General features: G+C 42.4%; 1 protein-coding gene across 10 annotated transcripts in view; it reads right to left on the reverse strand.

Moving 5' to 3' along the window:
- Nucleotides 1–16,226, reverse strand: part of GTDC1 (glycosyltransferase like domain containing 1) — a 327,811-nt gene that overhangs the window by 37,131 nt on the left and 274,454 nt on the right. For 9 of the 10 annotated variants that reach the window (XM_043505088.1, XM_043505090.1, XM_038421580.2 and 6 more), the window contains one exon: nt 12,741–12,850. The exons of the other annotated variant lie outside the window; for it this stretch is intronic. In XM_043505088.1, the coding sequence (XP_043361023.1) occupies nt 12,741–12,850 (110 nt within the window). The remainder of the gene's footprint in view (nt 1–12,740; nt 12,851–16,226) is intronic. 10 annotated transcript variants of the gene reach the window in all.

Here is a 16,226-nt window from a genome sequence, read left to right on the forward strand (position 1 = left end):
TCAAAGATTGGATGGGCATGAAGAAATCTGCTCTGCAGTGTAGCCTCTGGTCAGAATTGGGGTACAAACTGTTGCTTTAAAATAAAACATCCCATTTATCTTCAATGCCCCCCAAAAAATAAATAAAAAACAAACACTAGTCATAAAACTTACTGTTTTCTTCTTTTTCCTAATGTGGAATTCTCCTCCCAGGCAAATTAGTCTGAGGCCAACTGATAGATTTAAGGTCCATATCTTGTTTGCCTTAACTTCTAGAAATGGGAGTTTTATCAACTTTGGAAAGGAAGGATTCCCAAACTTTCCAGTGGGATACACAACACTTGCTTCTAGATCTGGAGTTCCTGAAATATTGTACACTGAAATAGGTGATTATTTAGATTTTTATTCATAGATTCTCATTGATTCATTTAAATATTCCAAGGCTAGAAGGAACCATTGTGATATTCTAGTCTGACCTCCTGTATAATTCATGCCATAGAATTTCCCCAAAATAATTCCTACAACACATCTTTTAGAAAAACAGCCAATCTTGATTTAAAAATTGTCAGTGATGGAGCATCCACCATGATCCTTTGGTAAACTGTTCCAATGGTTAATCACTCTCAACGTTAAAAAAATATCTTATTTTCAGTCTGAATTTGTCTAACTTCAGCTTCCAGCCATTCGATCATGTTATATCTTTCTCTGCTCGATTAAATATTTGTTCCTCATATACATACTTATAGACTGTAATCAAGTCACCCCTTAATCTTCTCTTTTAGATTGAACTCTTTGTCTATCACTATAAGGTGTGTTTTCTAAACATTTAACCATTCTTGTGGCTCTTCTCTGAACCCTCTCCAATTTAGCAATATCCTTCTTGAATTGTGAGCACCAGAACTCGACACAGTATTCTAGCCACCAGTACCAAATACGAAGGTAAAATAACTTCTACTCCTACTTGAGATTTCCCTGTGTATGCATCCCAGGATCACCTTAGCTCTTTGGCCATAGCATCATACTGGGAGCTCACGTTCAGCTGATTATCCACCACAATCTTTTTCAGAATCACTGCTTCCCAGGATAAAGTCCCCCATCCTATAAATATGGCCTACTTTCTTTGTTCCTAGATGTATACACTTATATTTATCTATATTAAAGCACATATTGTTTACTTCTGCCCATTTTACCAAGTGATCCAGACGGCTTTGAATCAGTGACCTATCCTCTTCATTATTTACCACCACCCAAATTTTCACTTTATCTCCAAACTTTATCAGTGATTATTTTCTATTTTCTTCCAGGTCACTGATAAAAATGTTAAATAGCGTAGGGCAAAGAAGCAATCCCCGAGGAATTCTACTGCAAACACACATGCTTGATGACAATTCCCCATTTTCAATTACATTTTGAGATCTATCAGTTAGCTAGTTTTTAATCCATTTAATGTGTGTCATGCTCATTTTACATTGTTCTAGTTTTTTAATCAAAATGACATGTGGTACCAAGTCAAATGGCTTACAGAAGACTACATATATTATGTCAACACTAAAGGAGTACTTGTGGCACCTTAGAGACTAACAAATTTATTAGAGCATAAGCTTTCGTGAGCTACAGCTCACTTCATCGGTGTAGCTCACGAAAGCTTATGCTCTAATAAATTTGTTAGTCTCTAAGGTGCCACAAGTAGTCCTTTTCTTTTTGTGAATACAGACTAACACGGCTGCTACTCTGAAATATGTCAACACTATTACTTTTATTACTATTACACTTACTAACTTGTAATCTTACCAAAAAATATTGCAAGTTAGCTTGATAGGATCTACTCTCCATAAACCCATGTTGACTTGCATCAATTACATTACCCTTCTTTAACTCTTTATTAATTGAGTCCTGTACAGAAGTGCTGGAACAATTTGTATAATGGGGATGCTGAGAACCATTGAACCAAAGTATAAACCCTGTATATGATGGAAACCATTTCAAGCCAGGATGTTCAGCAGTACCCCAGCATGTCTAGTTCTAGTACCTATGGTCCCATATCAGCTGCTCCATTATCTTGCCTGGGATCGATGTCAAGATGACAGATTTATAATTATCCAGGTCATCCTGTTTACCCTGTTTAAAAATTGTCACAACCTTAACTTTCTTCCAGTCTTCTAGAACTTCTCCAGTACTCCAAGACTTATTGAAAAGCAACATCATGGTCCAGCAAGCTCCTCTTTTAAAACTCTTGGATGAAAGTTATCTGAACCTGTTGATTTTTTAAAAAAAGTCTAACTTTAGTAGCTTCTGTTTAATATGCTTAAGAGATACTCATGGTAGGGAAAAAATGTTGTTATCACCATATATTCAGATTGTATCATCTGTTTTTCCCCAAATACAGAACAGAAATATTTATTGAACACCTCCGTCTTTTCTACATTATTATTGATAATTCTACCATTTCCATCTACTAATGGAACAATACCATTGTCAGGATTCTTTTTGTATCTGACATATTTTAAAAATTCCTTCTTATTAGCTTTAACTCTGTTGGCCATAGATTGCTCCTGTGTCTCTTAGCTTCCCTTATCAATTTTCTACAATTCCTATCTTCTGATTTATATCCATTCCTATCAACCTCCCATTTCTTCAATTTGTTATATATAAACAACCTGGTTTAGAAGCAATGAGGAAGTAGCTATGCAAAATTTATATATATATATAGTGACAAAGCTCTGTCCCTGCCTCCGTGGGTCCCACGTTTCCTGGCAGACTTCGCTAGCCTCAGAGGCTCACTGTGACCCTCCACGTGATCCTTCTTTCTCTAGAGACAAGGTTCACAGTCTACTGAGCCATGTTCATCATAAGCCAGCGAGGGAGGTGAGGAGAAGTTATCCTCCCTTGCACAGTCTCTGTTGTCTCCCAATATCAGTGATTAATCCGGGGGCAAAGGTGTGGGGGGGGAGCCCGGGCCCACCCTCTACACCAGGCTCCAGCCCAGAGACCCCAATAGTATCAGCTATGGTAGCTGACCTTTTAGAAACATGACATGTACAATTCCCTGGGCTACTTCCCCCACAGCAACCCTCACTTCCTCAAGCTCCATTTCACCTTTACCTCAGGGCCTCCTTCCTTGTGACTGTTATGGTGTGTACTACTCAGCCTCTCCAACCGCGCAACTTCTTCCCACAGCTCCTGACATGCATACCCACCTGACTAACTGGGAGGCTTTTAACTAGTTTCAGCCCACCCCTGATTGGCTTCAGGTGTCCCAATCAATGTAGCCTTCTCCATGCCTTCTGGAAAGTTCTTAATTGGCCCCAGGTGTCTTAATTGACCTGGAGCAGCTGCCATTTCACTTATCCTGGTACCAGGGATTTGTTTAGCCTGGAGCTAATATATCTATCTCCCACTACTCTTCCATAGCCCCTGGAGGAGGGAAGGCAGGGCCTGAAATGTCCGCTTACTCAGGTCCATGTCTTCCGCCTCCAGGCCCTGCAGAGGCTCCTTTATGGTGCAGGTAGTCCGGCATGGAGCATATGCCTTCCTGCGCCGCTTCCAAGGGCTCCCATACAACTGGCAGCTCCTTTATCTCCATCTGAGAGGTCTTCTGTGAGACCTCTCCGGGCTGCCAGTCTTCTACCAGGACCTCCTCCGGACCTGGAAACTGTTTTCAACGACCAGGTCCATGGCAGCCACCCAGGGGGCAGATCTCCTCGCGGAGCCCCTGCTACACAACCCTCAGCTCCGTGTGCAGGTGGCGGAGTCCCGCTCGGTGCACCAGAGGTTGGTCCTTGCAGAAGTTACAAGAGTCAGAGACCTCCTGGACTACGACTGGGGAGACTGGCTGGATCCCCTGACGCTCGCTTAGCGCATGGGGCTCTCCAGACCTTGTACTACCCGGTGCATACTTCAGGAGGTGAAGGCCGCTTTGCCGCCCGCTGCTCGGGTTTATCTCGACTGGGTCCTGTACGAGGGCATGCCCCGCCCATCCTCTACCCCAGGCTCGCCAGACCTTTTAATTGGACCCCTGCCCCGTGGACCCAACTGACCCCCTCACCCCTTCACTGTAAGCCGGCTGCACGAGATGCAGCCGGTCTGCTTTCAAACCGCACCAAGAAAACATCTATACATGCTCGTACTCCACACCCTTCACGCCCTCACCCTCATGTCCCGCCCCGATACAAAATGACGGGACCTTCTGTCACCTTTGGAGGGTGAGGAGCCCTGGTGGCCAGCCTATATTCCACCTTAGTCCCGAGGCCCGCCAGGGATGTCAGTTGGCGGCTCCTTCATGGAACCGTGAGCATGGGCGTGTTCTTGGTGCGGTTCACCTCAATCCCAGACACCTGCCCCTTTTGTGGTGTGAAGGAAACCCTGGCACACACATACCTGGAGTGTGCCAGGTTGCAGCCCCTATTTTGGCTCCTCACCAATATTTTATTACGTTTTTGGTTGCACTTTTCCCCTCACCTTCTTATCTATGCACTCCCTATCTGTGGCCCCACAAAGTCACGGGATCTCCTGGTCAACCTCCTCCTGGCCCTAGCTAAAATGGCTATCTATAAAATCAGAGTGAGGAGGTTGGCCGATGGAGTCTCCTGTGACTGTGGGGCCTATTTCCGATCCTCAGTCCATTCACGTATCTGGGCAGTGTTCCTCTGGGCAGCGTCCTCTGACTCCCTTGACCCCTTTGAGGAGCAGTGGGTGCTGTCTGGGGTTCTCTGCTCGGTGTCCCCGTCCAGTTCACTTCGTTTGACCATTTGACCACAATCCTGTCCCTGTTATTTCATTAGTTGTCCCCCGGAATTATTTGGTATCTAGGTCCTGTGGATCCCCTTTTTAGGCTGGGGGGGATCCTTTAGCAGTGGACGGGCTTTGCCCCCCCATTTCCCAGATCCCAATAGGACCACTCTTCCATAGCCATCTGGCCTTGCCCCGTCACAATATATATATATATATATTGTATGGCTGCTTCCTCGTTGCCTCTAAACCAGGTTGTTATTTTAGCTAGTATGGCCTTCTTCCTCAATAGTGGGATTTTGGCTTTTTTAAGGTATTCTATAAAATGTATCAATTATATTTTTCCTCTGTCTCCAAAGTGTGTAAAGTAAGAACTTGTGATACTAAGGGAATTTAGTCTTATAATGAGAGGATATAAAATACAATACCTTTAAATTCCTTTACAACCCCTGAAAAAGTCGTTAAATAAATTTTCAGTAAAGTATGTGCCATAAGTTTTATTGGCACTTGTTAGGGATGACCTACATATGACATTCACGGGGAATATGGCCCCTTAAATCCATATTGATGAATCATATTTCATCACATTGCCCTTTATATAAAGTCTATTTATATATGAGGATGAATGGATAGATAGACAATAAAAACATGAGGTGTGGTATATTATGTTTTATTGGCATGAATTTGGGACGATCTGCATTACTCATGATGTGCAGTAGTGTGTATATCCAACCCCAAAACCAGGCAAGAAAGGGTTAAAGAGCAGCTTTTTGGTTCAGGCAGCCCGACCCTGTCACACCTGTGACACATGCCAATCTTGGAGGAAGAGCTTACAAAAGGGAGAAGCTCAGTTCATAAGGTCCCAGACTGCAGAGGTGGACAGACCTCTGACCCTCATCTCTCAGAAAGGAGCACTGTAGAAAACCAAGCTATGCTGAACTGACTGTGAACACCGAGCAATAATACAGACTGCTGGAGGATCCAGGTAGGACAGAGAAGCTGGAACTGCTCATTTCTGTTAATTTACTTTCTTCTCTTTTGGTTCCTTGAATACTGAGAGTAGGGGCTGGAACCTAGAGCAGATTCTTGCTGAGAATATGAAGCTCTGGAGGAGAAGGTGGACACTTTGGAGGAAGTAGGCTAGGAAGAAGCAAGAGGTCTGACCAGACAGAATGTAACCACTTGCCACAAAGGTCCCTGAGCTGGAACACATAGTAGAGGGAGGTACTGGGTTCCCCTCCAGCCTCACTGGGAGGACTAGCCAGAAGACTCCAGACACTAGAGGCCAGAAAGACTATTGGGTAAAAATCCTGGTTTACCCCAAAAGGAATGAGAACAAAGGTGACACGGCTGGAGGGCCGAGTCACAAGTCAAGAGGGGACCATAGATAGATCTGGTCAGCAGGACTAAAGAGGATGAAAACCTGCAATGCCCTTCCTAGCCAGAAGGCAACACACTGGCTAGTGATTCTCTTCACCACAAGAAGTTACAAATAAGATATGCATCATCATCCAAAATGACTGCCAATAAAACTTATCTCCACAGGACACCATCATATATTCAATATGTGTCACATATTTTACAGAAAAATTATCTTAGAAATCTGGTGCTACTTTTTTCACCTCTCCTCCTATATTAGTCTAACTCAAGAAAGGAAACAATTTTAACAGAGGTTTCAGAGTAGCAGCCGTGTTAGTTTGTATTCGCAAAAAGAAAAGGAGTACTTGTGGCACCTTAGAGACTAACAAATTTATTAGAGCATAAGCTTTCGTGAGCTACAGCTCACACTTTAAAATCTCTGAACATTATTTAAAATAATTTTTCTCTTTGATAATAATAATGTTGTGATTTTAAGATCCAATGTGTCAGTCAATCAGTGCTAAAACCAAGTGCTGTATGCCATCAGAAAGTGAGTTTCCTAGCTCTTCAGTCATATATAGCACCCATTTCTTGCCATGATGGTTGCAACAGTTTCTATATTTGTTTATCTGGATTTATAAAAATGCTTAGGAAAGGACAATTATCCATATGCTATAGGTACCCTAGACATAATTTAAAAATGTATCCTAAGTGAAGTAATATGGGTAAATATAAACCACAAGAAGTAAGACAGGCAACTTAAAAATTCAATTTTCCGTTTCCCCACAAGAATTCTCCATACTTATTATTCCCCCGTTTTCAAATATTTGGGGAAAAGATGAGCTTTGCAAGCTTTGAATGTCATTAGATTCTTCTATATTGCTCCCATCACTATGGTTCATGAGAGTTTCTGTATTTCTAGCCATGATGGTTCACTTTGATATCAATGACAGAAGCTACACAGAAAACTGCATGCTGCTAGAGGTTGCACCTTAGACCTGTCATTGGTCCAGATATCCATGTAGCTGCTTGTCCTGTTCCTCATTCCACTGGTGGAGAGAGTGAAACAAAATGAACACAAAATGGTTATGTAGCAGGGTGCTGGTGCAAAAGCATCTAATTAGCCCCTGCCCAGTCAGCTCCAATCAGGAGAAGCAGATTGGGGCTGATGGAAAAAGCCTGATGCTGGCCTGAGTATTTGCAACACCTCCTGGCCTGACAAGCCAAGAGCTATAAAGGCTTGGAGGGAGCCAGAAGCCAAGGGGGCAGCCAGGGACAAGTCAGTCAGGGAGGGAACTGAAGGCCTCCTATCTGAAGGCTGACTGCTTGTAAAAGAGGTTGAATAATCCTGTAAAGCTTGTAAATAGATAGACACTGGGATAACTAGGTAAATAAAGACATGGGTTGCACAGTCCTGAAGCCTCTCGGAGCCTTATTGGGGCAGCAAGCGGGCCCCAGGAAGAGGGACGGGTCATGAACCCTGTTACAGTTAACAGAATACCAAAGAAAAGACTCACCTTGAAAAAGGCAGATAAATGATATAGTAGCCAGTACTCCTCTTGGAGCCACCAGGAAAATATAACCCACATTTTTCAAAAGGAGGCTGGATAGCCATCTGTCTTGGATAGTTTAGACACAACAATTCCTGCATCTTGGCAGGGCAATAGATTAGATGACCCTTGCAGTCCCTTCTAATTCTATGATTCTATGAAGGATAAGTCATACTCCTTCTGTCTTACCCAGAGTGCAAGGCACACTGCCTTCATGTGGCTAGTGAAGAATTCTGAACTGTACAGTAAAACTTTTGAATTTTTCTTTCTCTCTGAAGAGTGCCCCAAATTCCTGTGCCAGAGGTTGCTAAGCGCACAAGTGAGCATCTCTGTTGAAGACTTGCCTTTGGAGAACTGGCTTTCATAAAGTAATAAAAAAAAAGAACTGGGCAAAAAACAAACAAACAACCCAACACAGAAGAACGGGACCAACAATCTTCACCTAATGCTCAAATGAAGTCGAATAACTTCAGTGGTCCACAAAATTATTTTAGACCAGATTAATTTCCTATTAGGGCCAGAGGAGGAAGTGCCAGAATACTAGAAAGAAGACTATTCTTGTGATATTTCTGGTTGAACAGGAAGCAGGAAATACTAGAAATCTGACAAATAAGCTTGTTCTAAGACCAATTGTTTCAAGCCCAATTTTACAGACTCAAAAGGTGAAACTATACAAAGCAGGTTTATATGTGAGCCAAACTACCAAAGTTTTGAGGTTCACCCATCATTAGTTTAAAAAAGCTGCTTAATTTACTGCATATACTCCCAAAATAGGGTTTCATTATTCTTACTGTTTATTTGTATAATATGTCCAACATAAGCTGTGTATAGTCAGAATTAGCTCCAATTCTTTTTGAATTGTGTAAAACTTTATACAGAACAGTTGTCCTCACAAGCCAGGAAAAGAAGCAAAGTGCAGAAGAGTATTATATGCAAATATTAAAGATTAATGACTTGTTTCATGTTAGATATAAACCAGAAGCTCTCCACAGGAGTTCTTAACCCTAAATTTTATTTTAAATACAATATCTCTGTTTCACATTCCATTTCTCCCCTACTACTTTGAAGAAACTATTAAAGTCAAAAGCACACAGAAAGAGGCATTTTACACAGCATTAGGTGTTAGTATTTTTATCAGTTATAACAAAGGCAAATATAGAATCCTGCCTTAACTAGAAAACAAGGTCCTGGTTCTGGGAAGTGTTGAGCATCTTCTTAGATGTGCTGATTAGAGCTGTATGGAGAAAAGTAATTCCATTTCACATAGAATTTTGATAATTTGAAATGTGTTTTCATTTCAATTTGACATGAAAACCAAATACTTTGAAAGACTTTGTGAAGTAGAATAAAGCCCTAGGTCTGGGGTAATCCACCTGGTGGCTTCCCTGAAGCTATAAGCCCGGTAGCTAGGGAGCCGGTGCTCCTAGGATCTACCAGCTCCCAGTTCCCCATTATCCTGCCTGTTGGCTTGAAGAGGAGCCAGAAGCCTGGGACCCCAGCTGTGCCAGGAGACACAGAGCTTTGGAGTTCTGGCTCTCAAGGTTTTCAGGCTCCCCGTCAACCCAATAGGCAAGCTTCCAAGGACCCAGGAGCCTGGAAACTTGGGGTCCCCAGCAGGTCACCAGGTGGGTTGCTAAGGAGCTGGGCAGGTGAGCTGGCAGGAAAGCAGGCAGATTTCTGATGGAGACTAGACTGGGTTCCATCTAAATGCTGCTGAAATCAAACTGTCTTCACAAAACATGTCAATCAATCAGCATTCTCTGATGAGAAAAATGTGCCATCAGAGAATTTCTGACCAGCTTTAGTGCTGATATTCTTAACTTCTAATGGGGAAGTTGGGAACGCTCAGGATCAGGGACGTACTGATTTTAACTACTTAGCTTAAATTGTATATATTTATTTATATTCTGTTACTGATTTTGGGTGTAAGATGGTCACTTATGTAGAATTTTCATAAAGGCATGTCATTTCACCTTTGATGATCAGTGACCTGGATCCTGCCATAAGAGTAACTGGAGGTGGGAGGTTGGTGGTTGCTGGTTTAAATGTGCTGCAGTGTGTTCCTTTCCAGGAGATTATCTGTCTAGACAGATATGCCACACCAGGGTGATTTATGCTGATGTGAAATGAGAGTGCATTAGGATTATACTAAGGTGCAAACTTTGTGTTTTAAATTAGAGTGTCTTTATTGTGGGACAGTTGGAAACGTGCACTATATACCTGATCCAGTGCCCACTCAAACCAATGATAGTCTTCCAGTGATTTCAATGGGTGTTGGATTGGACCTAATATGAAAGCTAAGAAAAAACATCACTTATATAGACAGGAAGAATTGTCCAGTGGTTAAAATGCTACTGTGGCGCTTGGGAGACCTTGGTTCAATTCCCTGCTCCATTGCAGACTTCCTGTATGACTTTGAGCACATCATTTATTCACTATGCATCAGTTCCCCATCTGTAAAATGGGAATAATGGCACTTCCCTATCCCACAGAAGTGTTGTCAGGATAAAAACATTAAAGATGGTTGAATACTAGGGAAAAGGAGTCACATTAGTACCCTAGATAGAGATCAGTCACACGTTAATGAATCAGATTAATATATTTGAAATACCTTGCTGCATTCCATTAATTGTCAGAGCACAAAACTGGACTCTTTTTGTAGCATTTCAAATATATTAGCTATATAACGTAATGCCTCACCTTGGTTCATCATTAGGGATGGAACCCATGATCTTTGTTACCTCTAAGGATGATGGTAGTAGTAGACTCTTAGTCTGCAAGCAGGCCAGCCACTGGCAGCATAACCATTTACTCAGCATATTACATATGCTCCTGTTAGGATCATCACACTGAGTGTTTGAAGTCTATTTCTGCTCAAATGCTACATTCACAAAGAAACGTAGGCACCTAAAAAATCATTGGGATTCACAAAGCCTGACTTTGGCATTTGTAGGCTCCCAGTACAATGATTGGAGAGAGACAGGTGCCTTAGAATGGGATTCACAAAAGTCAGTACACTTGGCGTGTTCTCATCTCTGATGACCAGTGAGAAATGCCAAGCTGAGGGGTAAGTGGTAAGTCCTGCCCCCTCTCAGAAATAGGTGCCTAAGTCCAGGCTTCCTCTGATGGAGCTGCAGTCTGACAGTCAGTCTCTCCAGTTAAAGTGTTCCACTGTGGTGAAATCATTTCAAAAAATAATTGGAGCAGGGGGACTGGATCCTCATGCTTGCTCTCTCTCTGCCCAATGTTTAAGCTGCTCCACTGTGGATAAATAATGAAAGAATTGTTGGGTCAGAGAGAGAGAGCAAGCATGAAAATGACTCTGCTGCCTGCAGTTAGAGCATTCAACTGGGAGGTAAAAGATCCAGGATCCACTCCCTCTGCTCCTATTACTTTTGAAATTATTTATCCACAGTGGAGCAACTTCAACAGGAGAGATGGAGGGAGTCCCCGTCAGACTATCCCGTAACCCAGTGGCTAGGGCACTCACCATAAAGATGGCAGATCCCTGTTCAAATCCCTTCTCCCCCACAGGTGAAGAGGGGAACTGAACCAGGAGTCTACCGCATCCCAAGAGAACACTCTAACCACTGGACTACACACGAGGAGAGAGGGCCTCTCCCCAACTCTTTGGATTTTGTGTGAGCTTCTCTGTAGGGGCCCAGTCCAGTAGGTGAGGTCTGAACACACTTACTGGATTGGGCCCCACTGACAAGTTATGCGGAGAAATGTCTGTCTTCCCCCAGTTCATGCATTGCTCTGGGACGTAGGCATCCAGATGCCTGAGATGGAGCTGCAGTGTGTATGTTCAGAGGCAGAAACATAGGCACTTAGGGAACTCTTAATGAAAAATTTAGGTATTAGGAGAATTTAGACACCAACAGGATTCGGGGGGAGGGGGAAGCTGAGCAGGGGCTTTCTGAATCCCAGGACCTGATTCTGGGATTTGGGCATCTAAAGTGGCCCTGAAGAGCCTAAATCCTTTTTTGAATATAGCCCCAAGTCTCTATGCCAGTTTTATACCAAAGGTATTATAGAATTGGTATAAAGACATGGTCATGGTGTAAATGATCCCTAGATTTAAACTAAATTAGTGTCTAGTGCCTCTACCTGAAAATCTCCAAGAAGAAAACCATTACCATTTAAAGCAGGGCAATTGCAGAAAACGTAAAACCATGTAGGCAATGGGGTTGAATTTCAACAAATATCAAGAAGCATCCCGCAAGGTCACAATTCTATTAGCTAAGGATGTGGAGAACAAAAACTTGCTCAGAGGTTAAACAGTATGTAGAGCAACTGACACAGAAATAAAAAAAAAATACCTTAACGTAAATTGCAATAAACTCGGGTATGTTTGTTCAAGTCAACAAAAAGTTCCTGGTAAGGCCCAAGCACATAGTTGACACATCAATTATAACAAACAACAATAGCAGTATTTCAGACATTTCAAATGACTGCACAGAAATATTACGGAGCAGATCCTTAGCAAAATTCCACAGAAGTCAATAGTTACATTAATTCACACCAGCTGAATATCTGACATGCTCTGTCTCTCTCTCTCTCTGTATGTATGCAAATATAAAAATATATGACTTAAGTATAACCTGAAGGACCACTCCTAGGGTGAGAGGACAGTTTAATTCCATTGTCATCCATGTCTTGTCCTTTCTGCTGATAATGCCAATGATTAGTGCCAATTATGATGGTAGTCTTTATGATGTTAACACTTGTCCACTAGGAAATGAACTGAGACTCATTTCACTTATTTCATATAGGCCAAGCTGCCATCAAATAAATAGTAATGACTTTTGGTCAGGGCAGAATTCAGACCAGTGACCTAGAGTTGAAAGTCTCTGTATCTCATTAATAATTCTCTGAACTATCCAATCTCTTACATTTATATATTTTACATCCATATAAATGCATTACATGGAACACATATCATAAATAAATGGCTTTATACTCTCAAGCAATATCAAAGAGCGCTGAAATATTTTTAATATAACTATTTGATTTTATAACATACCAGCATCTTTTTGTTTTACTATGTAATTTACCAACACCATAACTTCTAGAATTGTCTGGCTTCTGTCACCTGAAGAATTAGATCATTCAAAAAGGTACCTGGGACATCAGTGAAGGTCTCTCCAAGGACAGACACATGAAAAGGTAGGTCCATCTCCTTAAGTTTCAGTAATACTTTAAAGAAACTCTCAGGGTCTTTATCATGTTCCCTTGAAATAAACAAACAGAATTTACATTGAATTAGGTTACGTTTATTTGTAGAAAACTTTTTACCTTATCAGAGTACGGTTTATCTTAACTCTCTTATTGGTATTGACCTCAGGCTCAGTCCCCTAAGCATGATTTCCTCCTCTGCTCACTCACCCTGCATGATGGCTTATGCCATATGGACTTTTATTTTCCTCAGCCCAGGATTCAAGACCACAAATCAGCCTTGTTAGAGTCTTAAGACTTTTCCCTAGCCCATCTTTCTGAGACCTTGTGTTCACTCTTTAAATTAACAACTTAGATATCGTATAGATTTAAATATTTATTTCACCCAGCTATAAGCATATCTCTGCCACCAACAGACAAAACTGAAATCATACTAATTTTTTAGTCAGGGAGCATGTGTATTCCATGTGCAAGTTAACCATAGAAAGGTAAGGGAGGGGTCATTTGATTCATAAAAATTTAAAGAATCATAATTTCAATGGTGTCACCCTCTGCAGTGTGGTGGGGAATTGCTTCCCCTCCCCGCCCCCACCTCCCTCCAGGTCCTCTGGTTAGTGGAAATTTTGATAATACAGTATCATCAAAAATGGGGCAAATTGGGTATCATTCAAAAGCCCTTTCTCCCACAAACACAATGGTACCAAACAAGGTAAACCTAGAACAATTATGAGGCTATGTATTTGAGAAAAATGCTTAAAATTAGCTTTTAAAAATTATACTTTAAATAAAGGCATGTCAAACATGCAGCCCTCACAGAGTAAAATTGTGGCTGTTGATTAACAGAACATGCTCAGAACATGATACCTGATTAATTTTTTTAATGTTACAGATTACTGTACATGTAAGGAGTGCTTTGACTTGATTTGCCAGTATCATTAGGAAAGAAGTGGTTCAGTGGTATTGATTATCAACTTTGTCAATAATGCCAAAAGAGTTCTAATGAGGTACTGCTTAAGATGCCAGCATCCAGCCTGAAATTAATGGAATACCTTTGTAAACAGTATGCACATAGTTACGTAACATACATTACCTAACATAATTAATTACAATCACGGTGATGGGTTGTACTAGGCCCAGGGGCTCCCTGCTGGAGGTCACAGCACACACAACACCCCATCCCAGAGAGGAGTAGAAGGAAAGTCCTCCAGTGGCCTAGCATGGTTGTGGGGAAGCAGCCAATGAGGGAGGCTGCAGGGAGCACTGAGCCAGTCAGGGCCCCACAGACTCACATAAAAGGAATTCAGAGTAGCAGCCGTGTTAGTCTGTATTCGCAAAAAGAAAAGGAGTACCGGTGGCACCTTAGAGACTAACGAATTTATTAGAGCATAAGCTTTCGTGAGCTACAGCTCACTTCATCGGATGCATTTGGTGGAAAAAACAGAGGGGAGATTTATATACACACACACAGAGAACATGAAACAATGGGTTTATCATACACACTGTAAGGAGAGTGATCACTTAAGATAAGCCATCACCAGCAGCGGGGGGGGGGGGAAGGAGGAAAACCTTTCATGGTGACAAGCAAGGTAGGCTAATTCCAGCAGTTAACAAGAATATCAGAGGAACAGTGGGGGGTAGGGTGGGGGGGAGAAATACCATGGGGAAATAGTTTTACTTTGTGTAATGACTCATCCATTCCCAGTCTCTATTCAAGCCTAAGTTAATTGTGTCCAGTTTGCAAATTAATTCCAATTCAGCAGTCTCTCGTTGGAGTCTGTTTTTGAAGCTTTTTTGTTGAAGGATAGCCACTCTTAGGTCTGTGATCGAGTGACCAGAGAGATTGAAGTGTTCTCCAACTGGTTTTTGAATGTTATAATTCTTGACGTCTGATTTGTGTCCATTCATTCTTTTACGTAGAGACTGTCCAGTTTGGCCAATGTACATGGCAGAGGGGCATTGCTGGCACATGATGGCATATATCACATTGGTAGATGCGCAGGATGACAGCTTGTGCCACACATTCTCAAAGAAACTGCGGAACCACCTGATCAACATCCTCTACAGCAAACAGGGAAAGATTAAGAATGAGCTCTCAAAACTGGATACTCTCATAAATAACCAACCTTCCACACAAACTTCCTCGTGGCTGGACTTTACAAAAACTAGACAAGCCATTTACAAAACACACTTTGCTTCTCTACAAAAGAAAAAGGACACTAAGCTATCTAAACTACTATATGCCACAAGGGGCCACAACAATGGTTCCCGTAACCCACCCAGCAATATTGTTAATCTATCCAACTATACTCTTAGCCCAGCAGAAGAATCTGTCCTATCTCGGGGCCTCTCCTTTTGCCCCTCCACCCCCACGAACATGATACAGTTCTGTGGTGACCTAGAATCCTATTTTCGACGTCTCAGACTCAAGGAATATTTCCAACACACCTCTGACCAACATATTAACCCACAGAGACTTTCCTGCCAACACTACAAAAAGAAGGATTCTGGGTGGACTCCTCCTGAAGGTCGAAACAGCAGCCTGGATTTCTACATAGACTGCTTCCGCCGACGTGCACGAGCTGAAATTGTGGAAAAGCAGCATCGCTTACCCCATAAACTCAGCCATGCAGAACACAGTGCCATCTACAGCCTCAGAAACAACTCTGACATCATAATCAAAAAGGCTGACAAAGGAGGTGCTGTCGTCATCATGAATAGGTCGGAGTATGAACAAGAGGCTACTAGGCAGCTCTCCAACACCACTTTCTACAAGCCATTACCCTCTGATCCCACTGAGAGTTACCAAAAGAAACTACAGCATTTGCTCAAGAAACTCCCTGAAAAAGCACAAGAACAAATCCGCACAGACACACCCCTGGAGCCCCGACCTGGGGTATTCTATCTGCTACCCAAGATCCATAAACCTGGAAATCCTGGACGCCCCATCATCTCAGGCATTGGCACCCTGACAGCAGGATTGTCTGGCTATGTAGACTCCCTCCTCAGGCCCTTCGTTACCAGCACTCCCAGCTATCTTCGAGACACCACCGATTTCCTGAGGAAACTACTGTCCATTGGTGATCTTCCTAAAAACACCATCCTAGCCACTATGGATGTAGAAGCCCTCTACACCAACATTCCACACAAAGATGGACTACGAGCCGTCAGGAACAGTATCCCCGATACTGTCACAGCTAACCTGGTGGCAGAACTTTGTGACTTTGTCCTGACCCATAACTATTTCACATTTGGTGACAATGTATACCTTCAAATCAGCGGCACTGCGATGGGTACCCGCATGGCCCCACAGTATGCCAACATTTTTATGGCTGACTTAGAACAACGCTTCCTCAGCTCTCGTCCCCTAATGCCCCTACTCTACTTGCGCTACATTGATGACATCTTCATCATCTGGACCCATGGAAAAGAAGC

Source organism: Dermochelys coriacea, chromosome 11 (assembly GCF_009764565.3).
Source record: "Dermochelys coriacea isolate rDerCor1 chromosome 11, rDerCor1.pri.v4, whole genome shotgun sequence".
Lineage (NCBI taxonomy): Eukaryota > Metazoa > Chordata > Testudines > Dermochelyidae > Dermochelys > Dermochelys coriacea.